The sequence below is a fragment of the Geospiza fortis genome, unplaced genomic scaffold (assembly GCF_000277835.1).
Source record: "Geospiza fortis unplaced genomic scaffold, GeoFor_1.0 scaffold194, whole genome shotgun sequence".
Classification (NCBI taxonomy): Eukaryota; Metazoa; Chordata; class Aves; order Passeriformes; family Thraupidae; genus Geospiza; species Geospiza fortis.
Window position 1 is genome coordinate 6,739,636 of NW_005054322.1, and position 27,247 is coordinate 6,766,882.

General features: G+C 38.6%; 1 protein-coding gene across 1 annotated transcript in view; it reads right to left on the reverse strand.

Annotated features, from left to right (window-relative positions):
• Positions 1-27,247, reverse strand: part of FREM2 (FRAS1 related extracellular matrix 2) — a gene marked incomplete at its 5' end in the record, with an annotated part of 122,187 nt that overhangs the window by 57,475 nt on the left and 37,465 nt on the right. The window contains one exon of the mRNA XM_005420840.2: positions 1,304-1,450. Coding sequence (XP_005420897.1) covers positions 1,304-1,450 — 147 coding nt within the window. The remainder of the gene's footprint in view (positions 1-1,303; positions 1,451-27,247) is intronic.

The following is a 27,247-nucleotide window of genomic DNA, read 5'->3' on the forward strand; positions in this document are numbered from 1 at the left end:
CCCTACAAACCTTGCCTTTCTTTCTTCAGGCTTGTGCCCCGTCAAAGTCATAGCCAATTTTATATAACCTATAAACCTTCAGCCACTTTGGCACTGCCTACAGACCAGAAAGGCCAGTAAGCATCTTGGCCAGTATGTTTTATCCTCTTTCCAATTCTGCAATTCCAATTGCTGGATTAAGGTAGTTGGAGGGAAGTTACTCAGACTGGTTTGCTGATTTTTCAGTCAGCTCAATGCTGAAGCTCACCTTGAATCCACAGGTAGAAAATTTTGTAAGCACTCTACGTGAAGGATCAGAAGTCACATCAGTATCTGTTATTCTGTACCAGTAATTAATTTAAACCACACATTCTTAATTATATATATATATCTTCCATTCTTTTTCTTTCTTTAAAAGAAATACATTATTAAAGTTGGTTCACTGTTAAAAACAGAGTCTTTTAAGTAAGATCCTGTTGGTTAAGGTCTATATCCCCTAAATATCATGCCAAAATAGGTGTCACTACCTGAAACTCAGATTTTTAATCAGAAAAAGCTCTAAACAGAAACTTGTTAGGTAAATGCTCACATATCTCTGCAAAAACAGCTTTAAAATGAGTGTTTTCTCTAAGCAGTATAAGCTCACCATAGGTTTCAGTGAGAAATTGTACAAGGATAATGTTCCCTGGTGCAAATGCATCAGAGGAGGAAACAGATCCAGAAACTAGAAACAGGTGTGAGGTTGAAGAATGTGATAACACAACCTTTTTTTCACCTTTCCACTCCCCAGACACTGCAAACAGTTTTCAACACCTCCTGTATCAGCCTCAGTTGACTGCCAACACTGAGTGAAGAAAATGAGCCTAATGCTCATTTCTGAGCTGGCTGCTGGTCAGACCAGCTCACAAGAGCCTTCCTGGAAAATGATATATGTTTATTGTTGTCTTTTCAGTTGCTACAGCTGCATTTTTTTCATTACAGGGAAAAGAAGATCTGGACAGGAACTGTATTCTGCGAAACAAATAAACAGTGGTATCAATCAAATCAAAGAAAGAAGGGCCATGTCTTGGGATGTTTATTCAGAAATTAGTTGCAGAAGATAAAAAAAACCACAAAAGGAAAAATTTTATTATTTAACTATAGAAATCATATGCATATGCATAGCATATAAAAGATACACTCTTTAATAAATAAACATATTCCTTTGACTTTAGTTTGCTTGTCATGAAACAGCAGCAATAGGATACAGCTGCATTGATACATTATATCAGCTAACTGGGCAGCGATTTATAGAAGCAACTGATAAGCTTAGAATTGAACTTACTTATAAAAGAGGTTTCTCCCAGGTAACCTCTCCGTTTAAGAACAACATCAAGATACTTGGTGTCTTCATTTACTAAGTAATACTCCTTTTCTAACGAGATCCATGCCCAGTTTAGGCGAAAATGTTGATTCTTCAGCTTATTGCCTCCTGCAGAACAAAATTAAAAAGACATAACTTTTCATTTTTGTCTTTTGAGGTTAATGCAAAACCGTTGTATCCTAGGTAAGATAAAAACCCAAAATTACTCTTGTATCCTGGGTAAGAAATGTATCTATCTGGACATTACAATCAAAAGGTTTTAAAGATTTAAAACGAAGAAATTACAAGTAAGGAACTCAACCATAACACATTTGCTACACATAGGAGTAAGGTTTTTCTTAGATGCATACAAACATAGTACACTAATTTTCTTATTTCTCAAGAGAAAAGCATCAAGCATTAATTGAAATGTATTTGGGGTGCCTTCTGTATATCATCCTAATGGATGTGCTTTTTATTACTCTAGAATCCTGTAAGTTCTATAGCAGTAATAAAATGAGCTGCTCAGCTCACTGATGGCAGATGCTCACTCCGCCACTGTCTTCTGGGAATGCTGGGCTGTGCGTCTGTAGACTGTAGTCTGATTTCCTTCCCACAAGGTGCTGCTACAGAACAAGGTTTGCTCAGGTAACAATTGTCTTAAATGTGCAAGAAATTTCCTTTAGAAAGGAAATTTCTGTACTCAAGCCAGTGAAAAAAGTGAACAGCAGAGAGATGTATCTAAGCATTTAAATTAATTCATGGCTTAATTTCTGGAGGAAGAGACAAATGAAGGTTGGTTTACCCCTTCCAGTTTCTTCCATTCTTGAAAACTGAGGCAGCCACTCCACATGCTTTCAATCTGCTTCAAAGATAAGTGCCTATGTTTCTTTATTGACCTGCCTACTAGAAAAACCAGGAACTGGTTGTGCAATGTCACACGGAGGCAAAGGTACTGTGTCAATGAAAGGAGGGAAATGGCTATTGGAGTATCTCCCTGCACTCCTCACCCTGCTCCTTTCTGCTCTTTTGATCTCTATTGTTACTGACAAAGGGGAAGGCTACAAACACATATATCAGAAGCTAATGAGCAGCAGAGGGAACCAGCAGCTATAGTGTTACAGCAGTGACTACAACAGCACTTACATTAGGTTAGCTGTATGTTGTCTTCCCATCGGTTTGTGGGGACAAATGTAACAGAACACTTCTTGTTCTCTAATCCAGCGAGAAAAGCCATTTGTGTGCCACCCTTGAACACACTGCCCAATTTGACCATAATTTAACAGAAGGATAAAAGCTTCTGACATATAAAAAGGATGGAAATTTACTGTCTTTTAGAGGAGAGAGAACCTATTTGTACCACTAGTGAAAAGAAATACTGCTGCACGAGCTTACTACAAATGAGAATGTCAGATATTTGAAACTGCCACAGTAAAGGAAAACTTTCCAGCTGAGTTTGCATCCTTTTAAACAAAAGATATTCTAACCAGAGGATAGAAGCAAAAGAAAATCTGGCATAAATTGTTCTCTTATCCAAAGAACTCAAGGTTAAATGTGCTGTGGACAAAGGCACACAATCTACATCTTACATACAGGTCTCTTATGAATGAAATTTAGGAAGAAAAAAGGCACAAGACAGGCAATAAAAAAGATTTAGTATTGTCTTAATTCCATCTAGTTCTTGCTTTCAGCTGTTTCTCTCTTTTCTTTTTTTTTTCATAGAATAAAAACCCCTGAACAAACACACAAAAAAAGTCTATTTCTTAAGGGGGTTACAGCAAGCCTTCATTTTTACAGACCTACTTCTGTCCCTGAAATATATCATGTTCACCTTTTAGAATGTGCAATACCAAACCCATCAGCTTTAAAATTTTAAGAAAAGAATCTAGGTATTTTAAACCTTTGTGTCTTCACTTTGTGCTTTTTTCATGTTCAGAAGACATGTTTTCTTATTTATACAAGCCCTTTCACAGTCCACTGTCCCACAGAATAAAACCACTGCTCTTCTTATTATTAGCTACTACTACTACTACTACTACTATTATTATTATTACTACAGACCTCTAATAAAACAGAGCAGGCAGCATATGATACACCTTACCTTATTTCAGGTGTTCATTTTGAGACTAGAAATCCTAAACTGTCTTTATAGTCAAACCCAGGAAAGAGGAATTTTGTAAAGCTATAACCCAATTTAGGCATTTATTTTTTAATAAGATTAGCTTTGCCTTGAAATTTGCAAAAAATACATGCATTTTTTCCTCAGTGGTGTTTAAAAACTCCTGTTGTGACCCTTTACATTATAGAGACTTTTATTATAGCCATTTAATGCTGGGTAAGATGAATTCCCCCCTGCCTAATCTGAATGAAACTGCTACGACATAGTAGAGCCAAGCACCCCACAAACACAACACTGTGAAGAATACCAGGAGTATAGCTTTTAGAAGTTATAAAATGTCAGAAATAAAACAGCACATGCCACTTTAATTTGGTTCACTATTAAAACAAGTACCTGCCCTACAATAATATTCCATCAGCAGATGGATTGTGCACTGCTCACAAGCAATGCCCTTGGGCACAGTCAGACATTTCGCTGCCGGGCAAATCATTAAGCTACTATACCAGTTTTGCTTTTATTCCTCTTCCAGACAAGTGCTGGCAGTACATCAGAAGTCCAGAGAAAGAAGCCATTACTTTTAAAACTACACAGAAGGAAGGAGGGCAGTGTTAGAACATGGTAAATCCAAAGGAACTTTGCATCAATGAGACGTGGTTGGCAAGATGCTGCTAAAGTGAGGCATGAAAACTTGCTTCCTGAATTTTGCCAGAGATCAGAGTGCAGCAGTCCTAAATCAGAAGATGCTAGATGGGAGGTGGCACAGTGAGATATTCAGGAGAAATGAGATGGCAAGAGTTGTAAGACACATTTAGAAGCTTTGTAAGGCAGTGAAGGTAAGGATCTAGAGTAAGGTGAGTCACAGTGACATCATGACCAAGGCTTTAAGAACAAACCCTCTGAAAAGGTTTGCCTGTATATGACAAGCCAAAGATAGATATAACGTGGAATTGGTCTTTATAGAAATCCTGTCAGCAAATTTTTTGCCTGTCAGAAAACAGTGATGTATTATCCTTGCATAGGTCATCAAACAAGAAATTCCTAAAAAGATCAAGTCATGTGGAAAAAACAGATCCAGTTACACAACATGAATAAAAGAGGAGGGGGAGGAGGACTTGGTCAGTCAATTGCTTGAAGGGAAAAATATTGAAATTAATATTCTCATTCAAGCATTCATCTTTCCAGCCGTGCTGCTCAGATATCTTTAAGTTATAAATCCTTAATGAAAAAACACAGATTAGATTGTCAGAATTTTCTATCATGGAGCAAAGAGCTTAGAGAAGGAAAGAATCAGTTCCAGTTTTCTCCATAGATCACAGAGCTATGTAAAGACAGTATTAAAAAAAAATTCTAACATTAAATTGTGTACCTTGAGCACTGTTGACCTGAGGGGCTAAAAAAATGGCCATTCTGTAAAGAAAGTCTGATTGCACTTTTGCTGTCCCTAGAAGTTACTCCAGACCCTAATTCATAATTAAATGCATATAACTGCACCTCAGTATTCACTTATTGACACAACAGAAATTGATGCATCTTGATGCAGATATTGACTTCCATGCTGAGTATCCAGGGCATAAATCAAAGATGAATCAGCAAAAGTGTGCCTACCCTGCATACCCACAGCCACACAGACTCATTGTGTGCACAAGATATGTCTGTACAAACGCAGCTATCTGGGACCTGCAGAGCTTCAAGGTACAATGTATCTGCTCTCTTTAGTCATTAGCTAAGGTTACTTAATGGGGAAAAAACCCAACCTACAAATTCCTCCCGGACAAAGAACATATATCAAAAACAAGAAAGAGTGGGAAAAGAGTTTTAACAAATCTGACTATTCCCTCTGCTATGACCATCAGAAAGGTTATATCCTGTAAAACTGCCTGAATTTCATATGGAAATCGCAGAAATTAAATGTCTAAGTTAACCCAGCACACAACACATGCCACTAGAAAGTTTTGAATTGACTTTAACAATGCATAAGATAACCTAATGATATTACCTGATCAGAAAAGCTTTAAAATGTTGCACCTTTATAAGTGTCTTTCAAGTACACTGAAATAGACCCCAATCACTAAAACAACTTGCTGAACTCTGCACTCTCCTGCACTCTATCTGCCATGTAACTCAATATATTTGCAGAACAGTCAAAATGAACCCCCTAAACCAGCCCCAAGTGATTAGGGACTAAAACAATGCTTTCTCTGAACTTCTCATGAGAAAACACACACTTCCCAGCATTATGGACTTAGCTTGCCTGGAGTATAATTGCTGGTATCCAATGAACTGCAGACAGTTTCCATCTTTCAGTACTTTCTGTAACTCTTTTTTCTGTTTCATGTCTACCCCCCCCAAAAAAGTTGGAAGGGCCACATTTGCCAGGGCTCAGAATAAGCAAATGCCTGAAGCCACACAGCAGAAGAAATATCTGAAAAATATCATGTAGCTGCTTTGTTACAAGAAGGATGGTAAAACGAGAGACAAGACATGAATGTCAAGGTTACCTAGTGCGTATTAAATTTGGATACTCGTAAAATTCAACTAAGTGTCACTAAGGATGTCTCCAAGTGCAGTCTGGAGATTCATGCTGGGTTAATCCAAGGAATTCCCAATTCAAGTCTATGGGTCTGTTCTTCTGCAGGAGATTACCTGGGTTCTGATTGAGAGGTTAACTTGATTTTCATTGACAAAAAAACTGTGCAAGCAAATATGCACTGGCTCTTCAACCAATTAGTGTCATAGCTTTAAATTAATTTAATTATAAATCAGCTCTGCAGAAATTCACTGAAAGCCAGGATACTGTCACTCTTGGCTGCACCAAGAGACTAGGAAAGAGCAAAGTGGATAAAGAGCAACCCAATCTGAATCACCAAAAAAGATGCTGGAGCACTTTCAAACACACTGTGTGTGCTTGAACGCCTTTATTCATGTTAAATACTTAGTTTGTAACTGATTTCTAGGGAACCCAAAAGATCCACTTGCTGGTTTTAGATTCTGCGCTGCGTGCAAGGGACTAGCTCTCCAGGATGACCACTGCCTCTGAGCAGAAAAGAACACAGAGAGAATAAATTCAGTATCTCCAGTGAGTAACCACTCCTGGCAAAACACAGTATGTTTTTGCTCAGGTTCCAGAGCACAGGAACATAATCAGCTGGCTCCTGTTCCACAAAAGGTGAAGACAAGAGATCTTTCCTAGACACAGGATTCATATCATCTAATGCCATCCTAAAGAAGATGTATGTTTAATTAAACCTAGCTGTCTAGGCACAAGGAACAGAAAGCAATACATCTTCAGGAACTGCAGGCACATCTTATATGAACAGGTGGATCACTTTCTGGAAAGATTGACCCACTCCATTGAATGTAACGGGAGTGTGTTCAACCCACCAGTCTATATGGCTAACTAAAACCCAGTTAAGTCATCTTCTTGACAAAGGAGGGTCCTGAGAAAACTCAAAGACACAACTGGTCCTGAACTATAATATGGTAAATTTGTAAATTTAAACACTTTAAAAGTAATCTTTGGAATATTTAAATATGGCAAAAAAAAAATCTATTTGGTTTAGAAGAACTGTTCTGCTACTATAAAGTAATTTTCATGCTGTCATTAATCTAATTAGCATTTTGTGTAGTCACTAACTAACTTTGCATGAGAAAATTAACTTAAATTGCCTTGTGGGCATCAACAGAGCAAACCCAAACATACCACTCAAGCTGTCATGTCTATCATTAAACAATGCCCACATTACCTAAAGCACAATACCTTTATCCTAAAGATCCACACCCTGCACCTCCCTCTGAGGGAAAAAAACACCACCTGGATTAGTTAGGGCTTCATACATGCATGGCCTGCAGCAACAAGCAAATTTATTAGATCTCTGACAACACATTCTTAAAATAAACTTAATAGTTTTCAGTCTCTGCTCACTAATTTGTTTTGTGGCGCCAGACAACTTCTCCCAAGAGGCTCTGGCTGAATTGAAGCAAGGTTCCTTGGCTCACAGAATAACGGGTCTAGCTCAACCATCTTAACTACTGTCACATAGGGGACTTCTCTTCTGGTTTATACCCTTGAAGTACACATGTATTAGCCCATAGGAAAATTACTCTCATTCAAAGCCTACTCAGAGCGCTAAACTTGAGGGTCATGGCACATCCTCAGCCCCAGTCAATTTATGAGTAGTAACAGAAAAGTGTACTGCAACCTCACAAATGCAAGACATTACAATAGAACAGGAGTCGGGAGAAATATAATCAAAATCAAAATATTATCTCACTTCGTATTGTACTATTTTAAGAAATTCTTCTATTCTGGGAAAAGAATAGACCAATTTTCCCTTCATTGGATTACATTTTCATGTAGAACCCACTGCTACAGACTCCGACATACATGCCTAACATTTCAATGCTTGCAAAATCATTCTCATGCTTAAAACCAGGGTGTATGAAGAGGTATCATCTGAAACTGAGACCTCTAATTTTTCACAATGAATATTTAATTGTTTTTTATGTGTCAAATTGGCAAATTTCCCTTGAATAAATAATTGAACTTTTCAACTTCTTTTTCCTAGCTGTTGAACACTGTCTTGGTAGAAAATTCCCCTCCATTTCAGATCACAATCCAAACTCATAAATCTCAAATTTTACAGACGTAAGAGGAAAATGTATGCAAGAGGAATTAAAGAGGTTGTTATTATTTGCAAAACCTACTCTAAACAAGTTGGAATAGTGTTTCCATTTTATCAACTGGACTTCCTATAGCCCACTGAGCATAGACACAAAAAGCATTCTTTTAACTCTGTGTCAAAGTGATTGAACTGCTTCTTGTTATTAAGAATTTACTTCCAGAGACTTGCATTTTGGTTCTTTTTCTGTTCTGGCAATACAACAAATAAAATGCCTGACTGATTGGAGGACAACAAATGTCAGGCAGATTCATTTATTTTTTAATTCAATTCAGAGTAATTGTACCAGGTAATCTCAAATATTTGACTTTTAACATTATTTGACCTGAGAAACTTCTTTGTGGTGCCTTTCATCCTTTTAAAGCTATATCAAACCTATAACCTTTTGCAGATTATTTAGTCCTGCTCAGCAAGGGCAGATTAAAAAAGAGAAAACATATAAAATTGTTGATATAAAAAAGAACAGAAAAGGATTCCCTTTGAAGTCACTAACTTTAACTTGAGACAAGCCTTGCAGAGTAGTCAAAGATATTAGTTCTGCTGAGGAAAGAAATATTTTTGCAAAAATGTGTTATTTTTTTAGATCATGACAAAATTTTTAGCATTACTTGAAGTCTATCCTAAGGGGCAAAATTTCCCTATGGCAGCAATGATAATATATTCCTGTATTATTTCATCTGAAATTCCTATGTTGTAGTCATAACATATATAACAAGAAGGAAAAAAACCCAAAAACAAATGGAAAAAGCCAAAGATTCCTTAAAAGATTCAAGCCAAGGTGTCAAAAATCTGTTTAAATATTAAAAATAAGTGCAAAATGTACTTCAGAAATGAAGAGTAGAGTTGAGAGTCCAGAATAATATGAGCACTGTGAGTTTTCCAAGAGAGGAGCTCAACAAACATAAAGCAGAAGGACAGGGAAGAGAAGTGACTGTGAAATTATGAAAACTCAATCTTGATAGTTTGTTGCTTCCAACACATCATTTCTTTCTCCTTCTCTGCATGAAATCTTCACTTACACTTTGAGATAAGTAGTAATTAAATTAAAATCCGCAGTAGAAAAATTGCATCTTTACCATCAAATTTGTTTTTATTATACAACCAACTTTGACAACTTACTTCTGTACAGTTCAAATTTTATTTTGCTTGAAAAGAGATTACTGTTTAAGCTATTTAAGTTGTTTGGCACTCCTCAAGCTTCTGAAAAATCTTTGATGAAGATTTCCATCACTGTTCTCCCACATGCATTGAGAAATTAAAATCCTTCAGGTTTTTCCCAAAGGTCAGGGCAGCAATGTTTTTTCTCAAGTCAAGTCAAGTCTGGCTCCCACCAAATCTGCTGGCTATCACATACAGGCAGGTGAAGGCCTGGGTATCTCTGGTCTCAAGTTTACATTTTTTGCCCTAGAGTTTGTACAGGAATGTGCAGAGGTGTGATCACAGCAGTTTCAATTTGCCAGCCAGCACAAATGTTTATCACTTTTAAAGAAAGCTGTCTCCCACCCTTTCTTGAAAGGGAGCTGCATAGCACTCACCTGTTGGGACATGACCTCAGCCTCCCGCATGGCACCTGCTGTAGCTGCTGAGGTTGCTGAGACACAAACCAGGGCAGTTCCCTGGGCTGCAGCACCACGGGGGGCACTTGGGAAGTCACTGGGAAAACTCTTGTCTGCAGCAATCTGAACAAAGCTGATGACACAGCGCTAAGCTGTCATCACCTATCTCCTCCTTTTGGCTGGGGGTGTTAAACTTGTTATTTTAAACTGATTTCATGGCTGCTCAAAATATTACCTTTCTTTCCCCCACTACATGTGACAGTGCCCTCACTACCTGTTAGGATTTCTGATTCTTGTAGGATGCAACAACATGCTAGTGACCAAGGCTCAGTGAAGCCCATTCCAGGAATGCCACAGAAGCCCCATGGACCATAAGGCCATGAAGAATAGAGGATACAGCAGAGGTTGGAGAACAGAGCAGAGGTGAGAAAATGACAAAGCTCACTGGTTGCTCAGTGAGATTAACAGGACATCTCAGATGGAATCAGCCTGGGCAGCCCTCCAGCTGTGTAAGTACAGATGGTTACACAAACCCTTCTAGTCACTGATTGCCATAGAGCTACCTGTGAAAGCCTCTCCTCTGGATATCTTTTAAGAATACTTCTTTCTATTCTTACCCTAATTCAAGAAGAAAATTGATGTCTTAATCAGCAGGATTGATTAATGAGAGGTACATGAGAGGTACATAAGAGGTGCATAACTTACACTCACAGGATTTTTTTTCTCTGTTTTATAGGATCAAATAGGTGTGGATATTAATTAACAGTAGAAAATGAGATGGCAAAGGTATTAATCTTCTGAGAACTGTGCAATATATGAAATGTCATTGATTGCTGGTACTCTGCTTGACACCTCCAGGAAGATGCACATTTCAGCCCATCCACAAAAGCTGAGCGACCAGTTGGTCAGCTTGAAAGCAATACACTGCTGATCCTCCTGCGCAAAACAATCTATGCCACACATTCTAAAGAAAAATACGGCACTGAGTCCTTAGTTAGAGATTCATCTGAAAAGTAATGTGATCCATAATAAAGTTTCAATCATTCTAACATATGCACATGTAACTTTACTCATGCCCACACCTTTGCTAAATCAGATCCTTGACTGGTTTCTCTATGTCAGAGAAATTTTCCTGCTTTAACTTTACTGGTCAGTCCTATCTTGTTGCTTGGAAGGGTGAGCTCTAGCCTTAAACTTTCTAAAGAAGTACCTGCTATTTTTTTTGCCTATTTAAAAAAAATCACTTGTCTAGGTTGCTTTTTCATTCCTTTTCAAAGAGGGCAAATACTACTAATATTATTTATAAGGTTGCATTGGGTGTGGCTGAGATGGAGTTCATTTTCCCCACAGCAGCCCTCACAGTGGTGTGCTGTGCACTGGTGTTGATAACCAGTGTTTTTGGCTCCTGCTGAGCAGTGCTGGCACAGCATCAGAACTGTCTCTCCAACTTTCCACCACCCTTCAGTTGGCTGGGGATGGCAAGATCTTGGCAGGAGGCACAAATAGGACAGCTAATCCAAACTGACCAAAGGGATATTCTCATAATCTCCACCTCCAAAAGCAGGAGCTTCTTGCCTTTGTCTCCACTTCCAACTATGGAACACTCCAAAACACTTCATCTGTTGAACAGATGAAACAAGATGTTTTTTGATCAAATGGAACAAAATATTTGAAACCAGATGAGCTTTTAGGTCCTTTCAAACCCAAAATCATTCTATGATTCTAAAATTGTGTGCTGCAGTCTAAAGGAGGCCTCACAATAAGTTGTTTTTACACACTTTAACTCAAATATCTCAAGAGAACATATTGAGATATTGAAACATCTTTGTCCAAACATATTTCTAATCTTTTGGACATGATTCTTACCTCATGTTAATAAATTAATATATCTTTTAGATTTCTTAGCTGCTGAGACACAAGCAATACCTCTGTTCTTCACCTCTTCACATACTCCCTGAGTAAGTTCTTGAGAGGACAATGAGGGTAGTATCGTCTAACATAACCATGGGAAAGCACTTTCTTTTCACTTTCTAGTTAATGAGCAACTTTCAGGATAAGTTTGATAAAGGTCCTTATGTTAAAGAACATTGGAGCAAAAAAAAATGTGTGTGCACTGTCTCAAAAACTACTTGTTCAATGCAGACACATTTGCTCTAGTACGTGCTTACATTAAGAGCCCTAGGTTGTAGTTCTTTTATTGAACAGGTATTTCAATCCACAGTCACCAAGATACCTTAACATGCTTTTGCACATGAACATGAGGGCAAGACACAGTATGCGCATCCTGTTAGAGCGACACAAACAAGCTCTAGTTGAGTAGGTACCTCTTCATGGCACAAAGGATAGTGCCACACGACTCAGCCCTGCCAGCGGCAAAGCTTTACCAGATGGATGCTCTGCTGAGCCTCCTCAACCCTGCTGATTCCTGAGATAGTTCATTAAGCTCTGTCTTGAGTAGCTCACTAAGGGACTATGTTGCTCCACAGACAGAAAAGGCTTGGTTTTGGCTAGAAGGAAATAAATAAGGGTAGATTTGATCTTGGGTTCTGTCAGTGCTTTGTGACAGTGCACTCTACAGGTTGTTGGACACACTTGTCTCTCTCTTTCCTACTCATGGGTGGCCACAGAAACCATTTGCTCCCCAGTCTGTCATCACATGAACTTCTTGGGGTAAATAGAGTTGCTGCTTACATAGACATATAATCCAGGCCAAATCTTCCAACCTTTTTTCTTATGCTTTCCTTTAACATTACTCAACAGCTACAGATGTGCCAGCCATATGTGCCAGACAAATTTCACAGCCAGTTTTCACACCAGTGTCCTCAAAGGGCACTGCTTTCTCTGAATCACATTTTGATAAGCAGAACACTTATTTAAATCTGCTGGAGAACAGGCTGGCAAAACTCATGGCATGAAAGTGGGCCTGGAATTTCATTCAGGCTATGGTTAAACATTTTCTTCCTAAGAGATCTTGAGAATGAGATTTGGACAGTACATTCTATGAGAAAGCTATAACCTTTTAGGTTAACTCTTTGCTCCCTTAGCAAGTATGCAACAAGATCTGAATAGAAAAAATGTTATGCAGAAGTGCATGGAAGCTCAAAATAAAAGCATATTTATGATTTGTACTACATGTAAGTATACTTACTCACATATATATACGTAATGATGAAAATATTCCAGATTAACAGTGGAAATCTGAGCATATCCCAGTAAGGCTATACATCTATTTCAACTTTAAAAAGTTGAAAGAAGTACATGTGTTCTCTTCTTATATCGTGCAGTATTGAGTGAAGCTGGCTTTATATCTAAATTTCTGCTCACACCAAATCAAATTTAATGATTAAATATGCCCTGTTACTTAGTGTTCCTGCACACCCATTGGCTGCAAAATAAAAATAAAAACAAACAAACAAACAAAAACAAAATTTAAAAAAACCACCAAAAACCCCACAAATCCATATTATTACAAATAGTGCAAAACTTACTGTGAATCATTCCTGTGAATTCCTGAATGCTCTCTGCAATCTATTACTTAATATTTTGTACAATTTTTTTTGTCTATGATTGACACACAAGTGAACTCCTATAAATACTATAAATACAGACAAAAGTCAGCAGTAACCAAGTATTGTGTGGAATTTTGTAAAATGTTTCAAAGAATCATAATGTAGCATGATGGAAAGACACCTAAGTCTGATATGATGCAGCAGATTGCTGCAGATCTGCTGGAGGCAGGAACGCTCTGCAGGGGGATTTGGCCAGGTTCAATCAATGCGCTGAGGCCAATGGTGTGAGATTTAACAAGGTCAGGTTCCAGTTCTTGCACTTGGGTCACAACAGTACCATGTAGCACTACAGGCTGGGGGCAGAGTAGCTGGAAAAAGACCCAGCAGAAAAGGACATAGGGGTGCTGGTCAACAGCAGCTGAACATGAGCCAGTGTGCCCAGGAGGCCAAGAAGGCCAGTGACATCCTGGCCTGTGTCAGCAACAGTGTGGCCAGCAGGAGTAGGGCAGGGATTGTCCCCTGTACTTGGCACTGGTGAGGGCACACCTCAAATCCCACACCAGATTCTGGGCCCCTCACTACTGGAGAGACATTGCGCTGCTGCTGCATGTCCAGAGAAGGGCAATGGGGCTGGGGAAGGGTCTAGAGAATAAATCATACAAGGAGTGGTTGAGGGAGCTGGGGGTGTTAAGCCTGAAAAAGAGGAGGCCCAGGGGTGTTGCAGACATCTCTTTGTGAAAAATCTTTTCTTTGAGATTTTTCCTTCTGAGGAGATGTAGCCTGAGAGACAGACGTAAACAATAGGTTATCTGCTGCTGTGGAATGCAACAGGTCCGTCTGGATTGGCCCATCTTAGATGTTTATAATTAATAGCCAATCCAAGACTGAGCTCTGTCGGACTCTGTCCGAGAGAGCTGCCTTGTTATCATTCTTTTCTTGTCTATTGTTAGCTTAGCAGCTTCTAGAAACCTTTCCTGCTTTTTCTTTTTAGTATAGTTATAATGTAATATATATATATATATTTATATATAATAAAATAATAAATCAAGCCTTCTGATCATAGAGTCAACGTTCTCGTCTCTCACCTCACCTGAAAACCCTTGTGACCACCGTCACACAGGGGTGACCTTATCACTCTCTAAAACTGCCTGAAAGAAGGTTGTAGCAAGGTGAGGGTCAGCCTCTTCTTTCAAGCAGTAGTGACAGGACAAGACGAAATGGCCTCAAACTGTACCAAGGAAAGTTCAGGTATGACAACAGGAAGGTTTTTTCAATGAAAGAGTGATCAGGTATAGGTTGCCCGAGGTGCTGGTGGAATCACCATCCTTAAAAGTGTTCAAGAAATGACTGGACATGGAACTTAGTTGACACAGTGATGCTTAGTCATAAGTTGGATTCTATAATCTTGGAGGTCCTTTCCAACTTTAAGTATTCTGTGGTTTTAGTTCTATATTTGAATGAATACATAAACATTCTGACACTTAGTAGTCAAGAAATCAGCCTTATTTGGGTCAATAACAGAACAACGAAAACTTTCATTACTTTCCTATGAAAACTAAATAGTGTGTCAAGCAAATAGGTTAAAGCGCTTAGAGTTCTTTAAACCTTTCAACAAGGTATAAATCTCTTAACTGTAGTAAGTATAATATTATATGTTCTAACCTATGCCAGAATATTATTATTAATGTGGGAAAAGAAAAATTATGAACATGCATGTTTTAAAGAATATTATTTCATTCCTAGCATTTCAGCACTACACTGCAAACACCAGCAGTGAACTCAAGGCCAGCATTCATTTTTATGGTTTGAATCTGCCAGTGTGAAGTGCAATCATCACCAAACAATGCAGTATGCATTAACACCAATGTATTTGTGTGGTAATTTGTGTGGAATATGGAAAATATAATTAGTGCTAAAGAATTTTACACCTGATATGCTCAAATGATTGACATCACATTTTTCAACCATGGAGATTCACATTTTTCATGTAAGTTTTGGGAAGATTATAAATTTCTTCCCAGCAGCTATGTACCCTGTATTTTAAGAGACTGTGCATTTCAACTGATGAACTTAAGCCAGATTTCTTTGTACATAGTTAGAATAATACAGAAAACTGAGATGCACTACTTTCATGGAATACTCTTTAATATGTTCCTACACTGCAAGACTCTCTCTTTCTCTTTTTCTCTGTATATATATTAATCAATATAATTATATATGTATGCATAAGTTCCTATAGATACATACACACAGACCTATGTAAGAATGAACTCTGTTAAACTTCATTGAATACAGTGCCTTCACTCTGTATTCAAAATCAGTCTCATCCTGCAGCTCAGTTGAAGCAAACAAAGCAACAACTGCTCATATGGATTAAGACCTGGTCCACAGTTTTTGTGCTTCTCTGCCATCACAAAATCCATAGTAGCCACTTACCAGTGATATTCACTTCATACCACCAACATAAATGGGAATAAATGTGCTCACAGCACCATATCCACAAAAATTTACCATTTTTTAAAAGCTGAATTTATGCATTGGGATTTCTTTTTCATCTTACAGAGAATTTGAGTCTTCATTAAGTGCTGGAAGAACCTGTGTAACAGGGCGAGGATTAATTATTTTTGGCTGTTTAAAATAAATCAGTAACACGGATAATAATATCACAGTTATGGATAGTAATAGTATTTTGCTGGATGAAGTGAAATAAAATATCCTGCAGATCTCCAGAGTATTTTTTTATGTATTAATGGTTCCATTCTACCCAACTCACACTCCATTCCCTGTAAAAAAACAATTCCAAAACAATTCTTCAGGCACCTAGCTCAGGACTGCAGCAGGCTCCCACAGAACACGCAAGATAAATCAGTTTATACATTTTCCCACAACACATAACTAAAACTTCACATTCTGTCAGTAAACCAAGACTTAGCAGTGTGTTCTGAAGGGAAAAATTCATTCTGTAAAAAGAGCACAGTAATGTCAGGCATTCTCTCCTACCCGTAATACTGCAGTTTAAGTTGGTACAATTCACTGACCTTTCTTCTCCCATTAGTCAGACTTTGACCTGCAGTCCATTGAGTCTTTGGCCTGGACACTATACTGGCTGTGGACACTGCTGGTTCCACTGAGCCTGACTCACTAGAAATATCTCAGTAAGTAAAGATGGTAAAGAGCAGTGGTCTGGCAAAAAAAATCCACAAAAACTTGTTGGTTCTAGTAACTTCAGTTCTTTCACTGCTCCTGCCAGCAGCAGCTGGAAGTCTTTGTCCAATTTCTCTCCAGAACTCTCTATGTAGAGAGACATTCCTGCACTGAATTACACTCATGCTATGTTAGACAGGTTTTTTTGAAAAGCATTTATTGAGATTTGTTTCACCTAACTTTGGATGAGGTAGATGCCTGCATCCTAAGATAGTTATCCCTAGGCATCCCTTATATCCAGGGAAGACTAGTCAGTGGATTTGTATCCTACTGTTTAAAGATAGGTATTCAGGGTCATTTGAGACCCTTTAAGGTATCTGAGACATCTGCAGACAGCTGGCAAATATAACACATGATTAACAGGAAACCCATGCCCTTCAGCAGGGTTGGACCGAGGTCACGCAGGTTGGGTGGAGCCCTCACAATACACTTGGTGCTATGCTGGGGGAATTGAAACATGCCCAACAGTGCCTGGAGAGCTATTCAGCTCATCGTAAAGAAGACACTTGCATTGGCTGAATAGTTTTGTAATTCCAACTTGTACAATCTAGTTATTCATAGATGACAGTGGAACCTTTGACAACTATACATATTCAGTCACCTGAATTTGTCATCTAACTTCATCTGTCTTCAATCTAGCACAAACTACACTTAAAAACTTTCCTCAGAGAGGGGAGTATGCAGATTGAAAAGTGAACATGTTACACGGCCTCTGACTCTACTACTAAAAGGGAAATTTGCAAGCCCTACTGAGTAAATCCCTACTTCAGTACAAGTTGATTTGTACTGAACATTGATCCGGTTATAAATAAGAAATGCCCTACCTCTTGGCACCATATCTTTCAGATTAATGTGTGGATGTTTGCCTGCATCAAAAGCAGCCTGAAACAACAGGCAAACAGGGTGGGTCAGGAACACGTCTCAGAGCAGGACAAGTTCTGAGGCAGGCAGTATCCATTTAAGTGTTGGTCTCAGATTGGTTTAAACTGACTGAAAATGCATCCCTGAGCCAAAGTGCTGGTCTCAGATTGGGTTAAACTGACTAAAAGTGCATCCCTGGATGCACTTAGCAAATGCAGACTAAGCACTGCCTAAGAAATTCAGGACTCTCTGTTCCCCACAGACTCTCTCTCAGTCCCAGCTCCTGCTGTGTTTCCCCCCTGGAACTGGCACAAGTGTTTGCATGGCCATTTAAGGAACAGCTCCAGGGAAATGATCTCTCGTAGAACTAAATGCGGAAAAAAACAGTTTAATTTTAATCTGGGTGTTTCCCCTGACCCAGAGTTCATGGCACAAGAGTAACAGGGCTTGTGCCAGGGTAAGGGAGGCATCAGCACAGTGATAAATACCAGGGGTGGAGAGAAAGTGGGACTGCTGTGCTTGGCAGCAGTGCTGTCTCTTGATGCTGGAAGCAAGCCCTCATGCTGACATTCCTTGCTGGTATAAATCAGTGTGTTAGAATGTAAATCTGGTCCTTAACCTGAAAAGCCAGTTTTCCATGTTATTTCCACTACAAAACCACTTCATCCCTATGTCTGATTCCTAGCAGAGGGTGAAACCAAGCAACACAGGCTTTGATGGTGACACAAATTGCATAACTTTTAACAACAAGAAAATCATTCCTGATAGCAGGCAGGAGTTGTTGTGGCAACCATTTAAAGAGGTTATAAAGGTTCCTGCCTTACAATGCTTCCCAAAGTTACTCCTACAGATAACCAGGCTTTCTGTTAAGGCCCATTTCCATCAGACCCACAGGCAGGACGCAAATGTGACTGAAGAACAGTTTTCTGAAATACTGCAACTTGTTCCCTCTGATCATTTTTAAGGCACTAACTGCCCGCCAGCCACACCTTTTTAAGGTAAGAAGTCACTCCATAAAATGAAGATTTGAGGTCCCGACAGAAAAAAAATATGTAAAAAAATCTAACCCTCTACAAAAATTAATTCTCTTAAACTTGAGCTTTATATATACATTGACAGATACCTACCTAAAACACGTACCTAAACACACAAACATGCAGCTTATAAAGCACCCACCACAATGAATTCTAAAGTGAATATATAATTTAAAAGAGAAACTAAAAGGACAGAAGCCTGGTTTGTTTGACTCACTTCATATTTAACATGTTAAATATGAAAATCTAGATAAGTATAAGAAAAGTAAAAATATACTTTGTTTTCACAGACTTCATTATCTTGAGAAATATATTACTGGAGTCACTTCTGAATCTATCCATAATTGTATCCTATTTACTAAACCATTCAACACCTTGAGCTCACAAGAGAACAAAGGACAAGGAATACACTGGTCTCATCTGAAGATCAAGATCTGTGTATTATTTCCCCTTTCAGCAATGCTCCAGTTGGGTGCCCCTTCCCTACATTCCATATGTACACGAAAACTGGAGAGGGAGTTTTTACAAGGGCATGTAGTGACAGACAAGGGGGAATGGCTTTAAACTGTAAAACAGTGGGCTTAGATTTGACATCAGGAAGAAATTCTTTACTGTGGTGAGACTGGCACAGGTTGCTCAGAGAAGCTGTGGATGCCCCTCCCCTGGGAGTGGTTCAAGCCACAGCAGGGGCGGGGGGGGTTGGAACTGGGTGGCCTTTACAGTCCCTTTTTACCCAAATCATTCTACAATTCTGTGATTCTATGACACTAGCCCTGCAAAAACACAAGTGACTTTTTCCAGTATAGTACTCCTATGCATATTAAAGTATTCATATAGATATGTGAATGATGGACCCAGAAACAGATATTTGCTGGAAAATACTTTTTTCCATTAATTTTTTTTCATTTATTTTTATATTAGAGAATAAACAGATCTGACTGTGACAGACACCAGGGCAAACACAGGGAAGAAAATGCACTGAGAGTAGGATGAATCTGAACAATGTGCTCTTAGTTTCCTTTGTTCCTCTTGATCGTGCTATAGTAAATGTAACTAAGGAGCACGCAAAATAAATTTCACATTAACCTCCTTAACAATTAAACTCTCTCATAATTTCATGTTTTTCTAATTAGTTCTAAATGCAGAGATGTTTTAACAGTATGTGACTGCATGCAAGAGAATCACCATATTCTCTAGCACAAAAATCATGGAGAGTATGGAAAGAATCTCATATCTGATTCAATGGCACTGGTTTTAGGTTAATCTGAGCCTACAACAAAGCAAGGCTTGCTTCCTGTTTAGTAACATTAGGAGAATGTAAGAATCCATCTTTAAAACATGTACAATCCACACCCAAAAGGTGGTGGCAATCATTCTAGACACATAGAAAATAGGTCAATGAATGAAAAAAACAGCAATAAAATCTGAAGGACAGGGGGCACCCGCGCGACTTTTCTGTACCTTGTTATAAGAAACATAATGATCAACACTAAGACCAACTGGCCTCATTATATTATTATCTCACTGGCTGTTTAGATGCAAAAACTTTATCGTGTATTCATCAGTTTCTCTAATTGCTAATTATAGATAAATGCTACAAACTTACAGAGTAGCTTCCTGCAGAGTACCCTTTTTTGCTTTTGTTTTCTTTCATACATAGCTATTCTGCACTTATATATATAAGAAACCCTGTGAAATATTTTCTGGCTAATACTGAAAAATCCAAATATTAAATACAACAAAACAAAACATTTTCCTTTTTCTGTAAGTAGAATTTTAACTATAAGGCCAATCAGTTACTGTGGTTTTTTATCTATATATTTGTACTAAGAATAAATTCATCAGAAAGAACTTGATTGCAGATTACTCCTACAGTAGAGTTTGGAAACACATATAAAGAGTTTTGGTTTTCATTAGGGAAATGCATGTCCTATCTTTATTTCAGTCTTTCCAACTACTGTTCTGAATACTTAGAGGATGGAAAACATTTTCTGAACCTATGGGGAGCAAAGAATTAACAATGATTTTATACTCTCAAATACTGGTAGCACATGATCTTTTGAAGAATGAGGGGAGAAAGGTTAACTGTGGCTCTAATCATTCAGTCAGGTAAGGAAGTACAAAACTCTAATATTTATTTTTTTTAAGCATTAACTGACTAAAGATGTAAAAGCATTGTAGGTGACATGTCAGTTCTGGGATAAATGGGCAGCTAACCCACACTTTTGAGCTTTCACACTTTGGAGATACATTTTCTTTTCAGTAACATCTCCACAACCACCAGATACCAAGAAAGAGCAACAGAAAATATTTTTTTTTCTGCAGAGATTGTAACCACTAAAGCAGACACTGTCTCAGCACAGTACAATAGATTTCTCTCAAAACTGTAATCAGCTATTAGAAGTGAAGTAGCTGAAATGACCTTGAGTATACTTTCAAATAAAACTGAGATGAGCTCAGTTGGTTAGAGCACGGTGCTAATAACAGCAGAATTGTCAGTTCAATCCCTGTAGGGGACATTTGCTTAAGAGCTGGACTTGATGATCCTTATGGTGCCTTCCAACTCAGAATATCCTGAGTCTGTGAAATCTGGTTTATGTTCCTGTATATCTGCTTTTTAAGAACAGATTACATGCACAAAATAGCTATCCTGTCATGATCAGTGGGTAGAAGGGAATCTCATGTCTTCTTTTTCAACATCACTCAAGCCCAAAAGTTTCACCCTTTGCAATAATAAATGAAAGTTGATCTTATAACTGTGAAACCATAAATAGGAATCTCCTCACCTGATTCAGAGGTAAAAAAACCTCTACACTAACCAACTTCCCTTTGTAGACAGATATATCTAGTATGTGATACAACACACAAGACTTAAACCTTCCTCTTAATTGGGTGACATTTTATCATGCTGAAGAAAGGGAAGAGGGCAAACTTCTGAGCAAACAGATGGCGGGAAGCACTCTTTGTAGATATCACTGCATGAGAGGTGGGATCCCTAAAGAAAGTGTAAGGAAGCACATACTGGATGGAACATTTGACAGCAAGTATTTTTACCACAGAGCTGTATTGTGCCTGTAAGCTTTAAATCAGGTTTTGTGGTAGGCCAGGAGTAAAACTAAATTTCATCATGTCCAAGATAGTAGCTTTGAAAAATTAATGTGTATTTGGCCTACTTCTGATTTTGATGATGGAAACTTAGGCTTAGTTCTGGTTGTAAAAATGTATCAAGGATAGGTTTCTTCAGAAACAACTCAGATTGTCATATGTTTCATGGCAAAAAGGTTTATGCCACAGGGCAAGGCTTTGCTTTCATCATTAATTACAGGAAAAAAAAGGCTATACTTATTTTTATCACTCTTCTCATGGTCACAGTGATGTGATATATCTTTAACATGTGTCCTTCAGTCAACAGAGAATGCTAAATGATAACCAAACACTCCCATTCATCTGACCAACAGAGACTTTAAAGGGTGTGTCCAGTCTTTTTGTTAAACAGTTTTTGATGACTTCACAACCAACTTTGACTTACGCTTAAACCAAAAAAAAACCCCATTCTTTCAAGAGGCTCATTATTCTGGGCTGAGCATATTTAAAACACTGCTTAAAGCTCCAGTTCAACTGGCTAGTCAATACTCCTCAGGCATAATAGATTTTGTTTTTCTCCTGAAGGTAAAGCCTGTCTGTGCAGGAAACACAGCTTGCTTGGGGGCTGGTCTGAGTTTCTGAAATGAACCCCCCCAGGAATAAAGCATGAATCTTCTAATTTGAGTCAGAGTATACACCTCTGATTTCTTTGTAACAAAAATAATAATAATGTAACAAATACATTAAAAAAAGTGCTAGGTTACACTGCGCACACAATTCTGCCCCAAGGAAAGGATGAAAGAAAGAACATTTTGTGACAGATGCTAATCATGTTTGCTCATGTACTACTGAAAGGTGTTTGGATACTATAGGAAGGGGTGGGGGGAGTGCAGCAAGAACCAACACAGAAGAGAACAGCCACACCATCAGTCATGCCCCAACATGTTCTCTAAGGCTGCTTCCCTCTCCCAGTGCAATGCTCTGAGCTTTACCGGGAACACATTCTCTTTGCCACAGGCTCACATCTTAAATGAACCTGACAGTTTATCCATCAAGCCAGATTCCTAAACAGAAAAACATTACAAATCATTACACTGAATCTTGTAAATGTTAACTATGATTATCAGCAAACAAAAAATTGGAATGTAAAGTAATACTGACAGTACAGGGAGCTATCAATAAACTCAGTAATATGAAGGTCCACAAATTTCTGCATATGCTATTAAGCAAATATGGTTTTCAAGCTCTATTTCCCAGTTCCCAAAATATTTTTAGTTTATCTATTCTTATTTCAAGACAGATTAATACCATATTGGGCATTTGTTCAGATGTAAATCCTTCTAATGCCATTTTGACGGGTTTTCAAAACCATGTAATTTGTAAAACTCTCAGATATCCATTTCTCTTTAATAGTAGATTATTAATCCTCTGCCAGAAAACTGCTGCTAAAATGCAGTCTCCATTCTCCACTCCAACTTGCCATATGCTGACAGTTGCATCATTTTACCACAAGCAACATCTGTGTATTCCTTATCCAACTGCAGGCATAACATAGGGGAAGGAAAGAGACCAGTTGACTTTATTTGATTAATAAGTGAAACTGAAGAGAGCATGAAAATACTGTGTATCTTGCAAAATGGTCATGAAGCAGTTTTACAAATTTAACAAACTGTCAAAAAAACTTTATGCCGGATGCTTTATTGTGGCACATATGTTTTCATTTAACAAAGCTTCTGTCATGACTGACCTTGTAATCTTATCATATTTCTTGAACTGACAGTTTCAATAGTAATAATCCGCATTTTAAAGAGATTTGTTGGTGTTATGACTAAAGTCTTTACCAAACAGTCAGTTCAGGCACTGAAATAAATGTGAAATTACAAAACTTCAAAACGTCAAAATTGGTCTCTAGTAATAAAAATGAGGTTCCTGCAAAACCTAACAGAGAGACTATGACACAAGACATTTCATTTTATACAAGAATTATCACGAGTAGGTTATTATCAGGCAGCCTAAAAGTTTTGGAAGAAAGAGCACCATGAAAGCAATTTATGGCAAGTAAGCAGTAAGTGTATTTTATTGCAGCATTTGCACATTTACTCTCTACTACTCTAATGAGTTCCACTTTAGAGCTGATACTTTCCTCCTACCATATATTGCGCTTCCTTTCACTAAGTTGTCCTTAGTGCAACGCCAGTCTGAGCCTGTTCTCAGATGGGCTCAGATAACAAAAGTAGCACACAAGCAGTCCTCTCACTGCTGTGGACTGGGTACCCTTAAAGACCCTGTCCTCTCATAATGGGAAGGACTGGCACTATGGAATAGAGGAATACAAAGTGAAGATGGGGAGATGGTGCTTCCCACCTGTCCTCCCCAGTCCTGGCAAAGCTGGGCAGACAAGCATTCATGCCAGCAAACTCTCAGAGGGGCTTCTCTCTGAGTCAGAATCTCTCTGGCAGCTCTCCATGGGCCCTGCTGCTTTCTACAGGAATCGTCATGGACAAATTGCAGTAAACAAATTGCTGCACACTCCAAGGAAAACTTAGATGCTATAGGCAGATTATGAATTACTACAGACAGGTGGAAATTCCATAGCAGATGCGGCTACGTGTCCAACGTCTAAAAGGATTCTTGTGTTCAAGTAAGCTCTCATGAGAATCAATACAATTCCTGTTTTATAAGACTCTGATGCAAAATGCAGAGCATTTAATGTTGTGTCTTCAATTCTGGTTTCAGGGCACTAAAGTCACACTCCAGTATACATGTATTTATTGGACAGGGGCAGCTGGGAATCCTGAGAGATGAGCAAATGGCAAGCCAGAGATTTTGGTGTCCAGTTAGTCTTGGATAGGGGCAATACTGTAAAACACTGCAGTGAGTGAGCATATGAAGAAGATTAGCTATAGCACTGCAGCTGTTTAAATTGTTATATTTAGTTTTAGGCTGCAGCCAGACATTCATTAAAGAAATGAATGAGATGGTATTAGAAGCTGATATACCTTGGCTACTTGTTTCCTTTGCTGAAGGCTTCATCTACCAATATAAATCAACAGATCTTGTGAGCCTCTCTCATCTACTCCAGCACAAATTAACCAGCTTAACTTAAAGCCTCTTCATCAACAAGTTAAGGTGACTGAGGTAAGCATTATGCTGAACCAGAGAAAGACAGAGTTCTGTTGGCTCCCCTCATCCTGTTTGGGGTGCAGCCTCTGGCATCAGTTTAGTACTGAACAGCTGAAGGACAGCCAGCTGCCTCTCTGATGATTGTCTGAGAGGGCCTCAGTGTTAACTTACAGAGATTCATACACAGGGCAGGTCATACATATGCTACCACAAAACAGCATGCTTACAGATTTCAGAAGAAAAAGAATACTGCATTAGTGTGCTTTAGATGCCAAAGTGCTGACAACTAGTGCAATTTAAGGTTATGGAAACCAGACATCAATGCAGGCTGGCTTTGGGGCCTATGGAAAACCTGGATTGTTGTGAAGGGACAGCTAGAGACCAAAAGGTTACCTCTTGGTTCTACTGTACTTGGATTATTGCAAGATATGTATATTTAGGCAGTTCATTCTTATAACAATTAGCTTGATCATAAGGTCTGGGAATGCATTTTTAAAATTAAAATTCAGGAGAGAACTTTTTTTTAAACCTATTTTTTCCTCTCATAAAATCAATGGTAAATTTCCTATTATTACTCAGCAAGGACAGAATAAGATTAACACTGGACACTTTTTCAGATCATACCCTTCCATTCTGGAACACAGTATAGAGAGGCAAGATTCTGAAGCTAAATGGGTGTAAATATACCTATGATCTTGTCTATAAGACACTAGTGAGCCCTTATGTTAGTCAGTTTACTCTCACTGCTATTTCCTAATTCCCACAGTCATCTCTGTTACATTCCTCTACTGAAAAAAAGTCTTTTAAACGTCTCACACACTATCAGCAGAGCTCAAGGAGAATCAGTCTGTTGGAAAGGTGTAGATGACTGTAGATGACTTATACTTTGAACAACTCTGTTAGCCCACACCTGCTGCAGGCCACAAAACACACACTCAAGTGTGCAATGAGGTTTCTGCCAGCCATGAGCTGGCAAGTGCATGCAGGATTAGGGAAGGGGGCTGCACAGCTCCTGGACAAAGACGCTCAGTCTTGTGATGACATCTACTGGCTAACTTCAAAGGCACCAACCCACCTGTAGGGAAACTCATTCCAACATTTTCTGTTCTTGAAGACTTTAGATATATGATCTAACCTCAGAAAAGGCAGGTTAAAACCTAAGGACCCATTGAGACACCCTGTCTCTGCTGTTGATGCCTATTCTGACTGTGTATCTTAACTTCTCCCATAGAAGAGAAATGCAAAATAGTCATGTGATAATACGTATTTGGAATGTTTTGTAGGTACAAATTGTCCCTTACTGTAGCAGTTTTTTAGCTTCGCTTTTTTTTCAGTCCTACCTTTTTCTCTTCTGTAAACATGAACTTTCTGAAGTGTCTGTGGTTTGCCCCTTTTGTAAATGCAAAAAGGACTGCTGTGGTTTAACCCCAGGTAGCAGCCAAGCCCCACACAGCTGTTCCCTTATTCCCCCACCAGCGGGATCAGGGAGGAAATCAGAAAGGTAAAATCTGGAGAACTCATGGGTTGAGATAAAGACACTTTACTAGGGAAAGCAAAAGCCAAGCACACAAGCAAAACAAGGAATAAATTGACTGCTTCCCATGGGCAGGCAGGTGTTCAGCACCCCCAGGAGAGCAGGGCCCCGTCACGCGTAACAGTGACTTGGGAAGACAAACACTACAATTCCAAATGTGCACACACCCCTCTTCTTCCCTCTCTTCAGATACTGAGTATGATGTCACATGGTCTGGAATATTCCTTTGGTGAGTTTGGGTCAGCTGTCCTGGCTGTGTCTCCTCACAACCCTCAATTTCCCTGCCAGCATGGAAGCCCAAAAGGTAGGAAAGGCCTTGGCTCTGTGTAAACCCTGCTCAGCAGAAATAAAAACAACTCTATATTATCAACCCCATGTTCAGCACCAATACAAAACATGATCCTACCAATACAATACAATACAAAATTTTCTTCACAGCCACTGTGAAGAAAATTAACACTACCCCAGCCAAAACCAGCTCACCAACCAAGGTGCGCAAAGAGTAAAATGCAAATAAATTACATAAAAGAAAAAAGACGGATTTTTCAAATGCACTAATTTCTACTTATTCTGGAATTTTTTAACTTCAGAAAAGCAGAATAAAAATGTCAAAGAATCAAATTTCCTTTTGGAAGTACACATACTTTTGGAAGTAAACATTCCAAAAAGCATCATTCCTTACAGTTGTAAGATTATTATCTCCTTTAGCATACCATTCACATTATAATTGCATTCACTCCATTCAAGTCACTTTAGGCTAAATGAAAATGGACAAAATTGAAGTCACTCCAAAATGATTCTCCATGACAAAGGCATTGTCCAAGTAGCTGAGGACCTCCACTAAAGAGAGTTAGAATGGACTGCCTGGCCATGGCAGCCAGCTCAAGACAGATTAACCTGACAGATTTAGCAGATTTTGTACATAGGCATGACACAACTTAGTTAAATTAAGTAATTTAACTAAAGAGCAAAGTTTGCTGTCAGCAGTCTGGTATAGCTGTAGATAATGAAGTTCAGAAAATTATGTCTCACACACACACACACACACAGATTTTCACTTATTGAAAGGACTTTTAACATTTTTTGATCACAACATAAACACGAAGATTAAAAATTCAGCCCACTAACTAATCAATATTCCCACTTTTTAACAATGACCTTTTAAAAGCTTAAGGTAGAAGATACCCCTGGGTAACAAGAAAGGTATTTCAAACTATGTCACA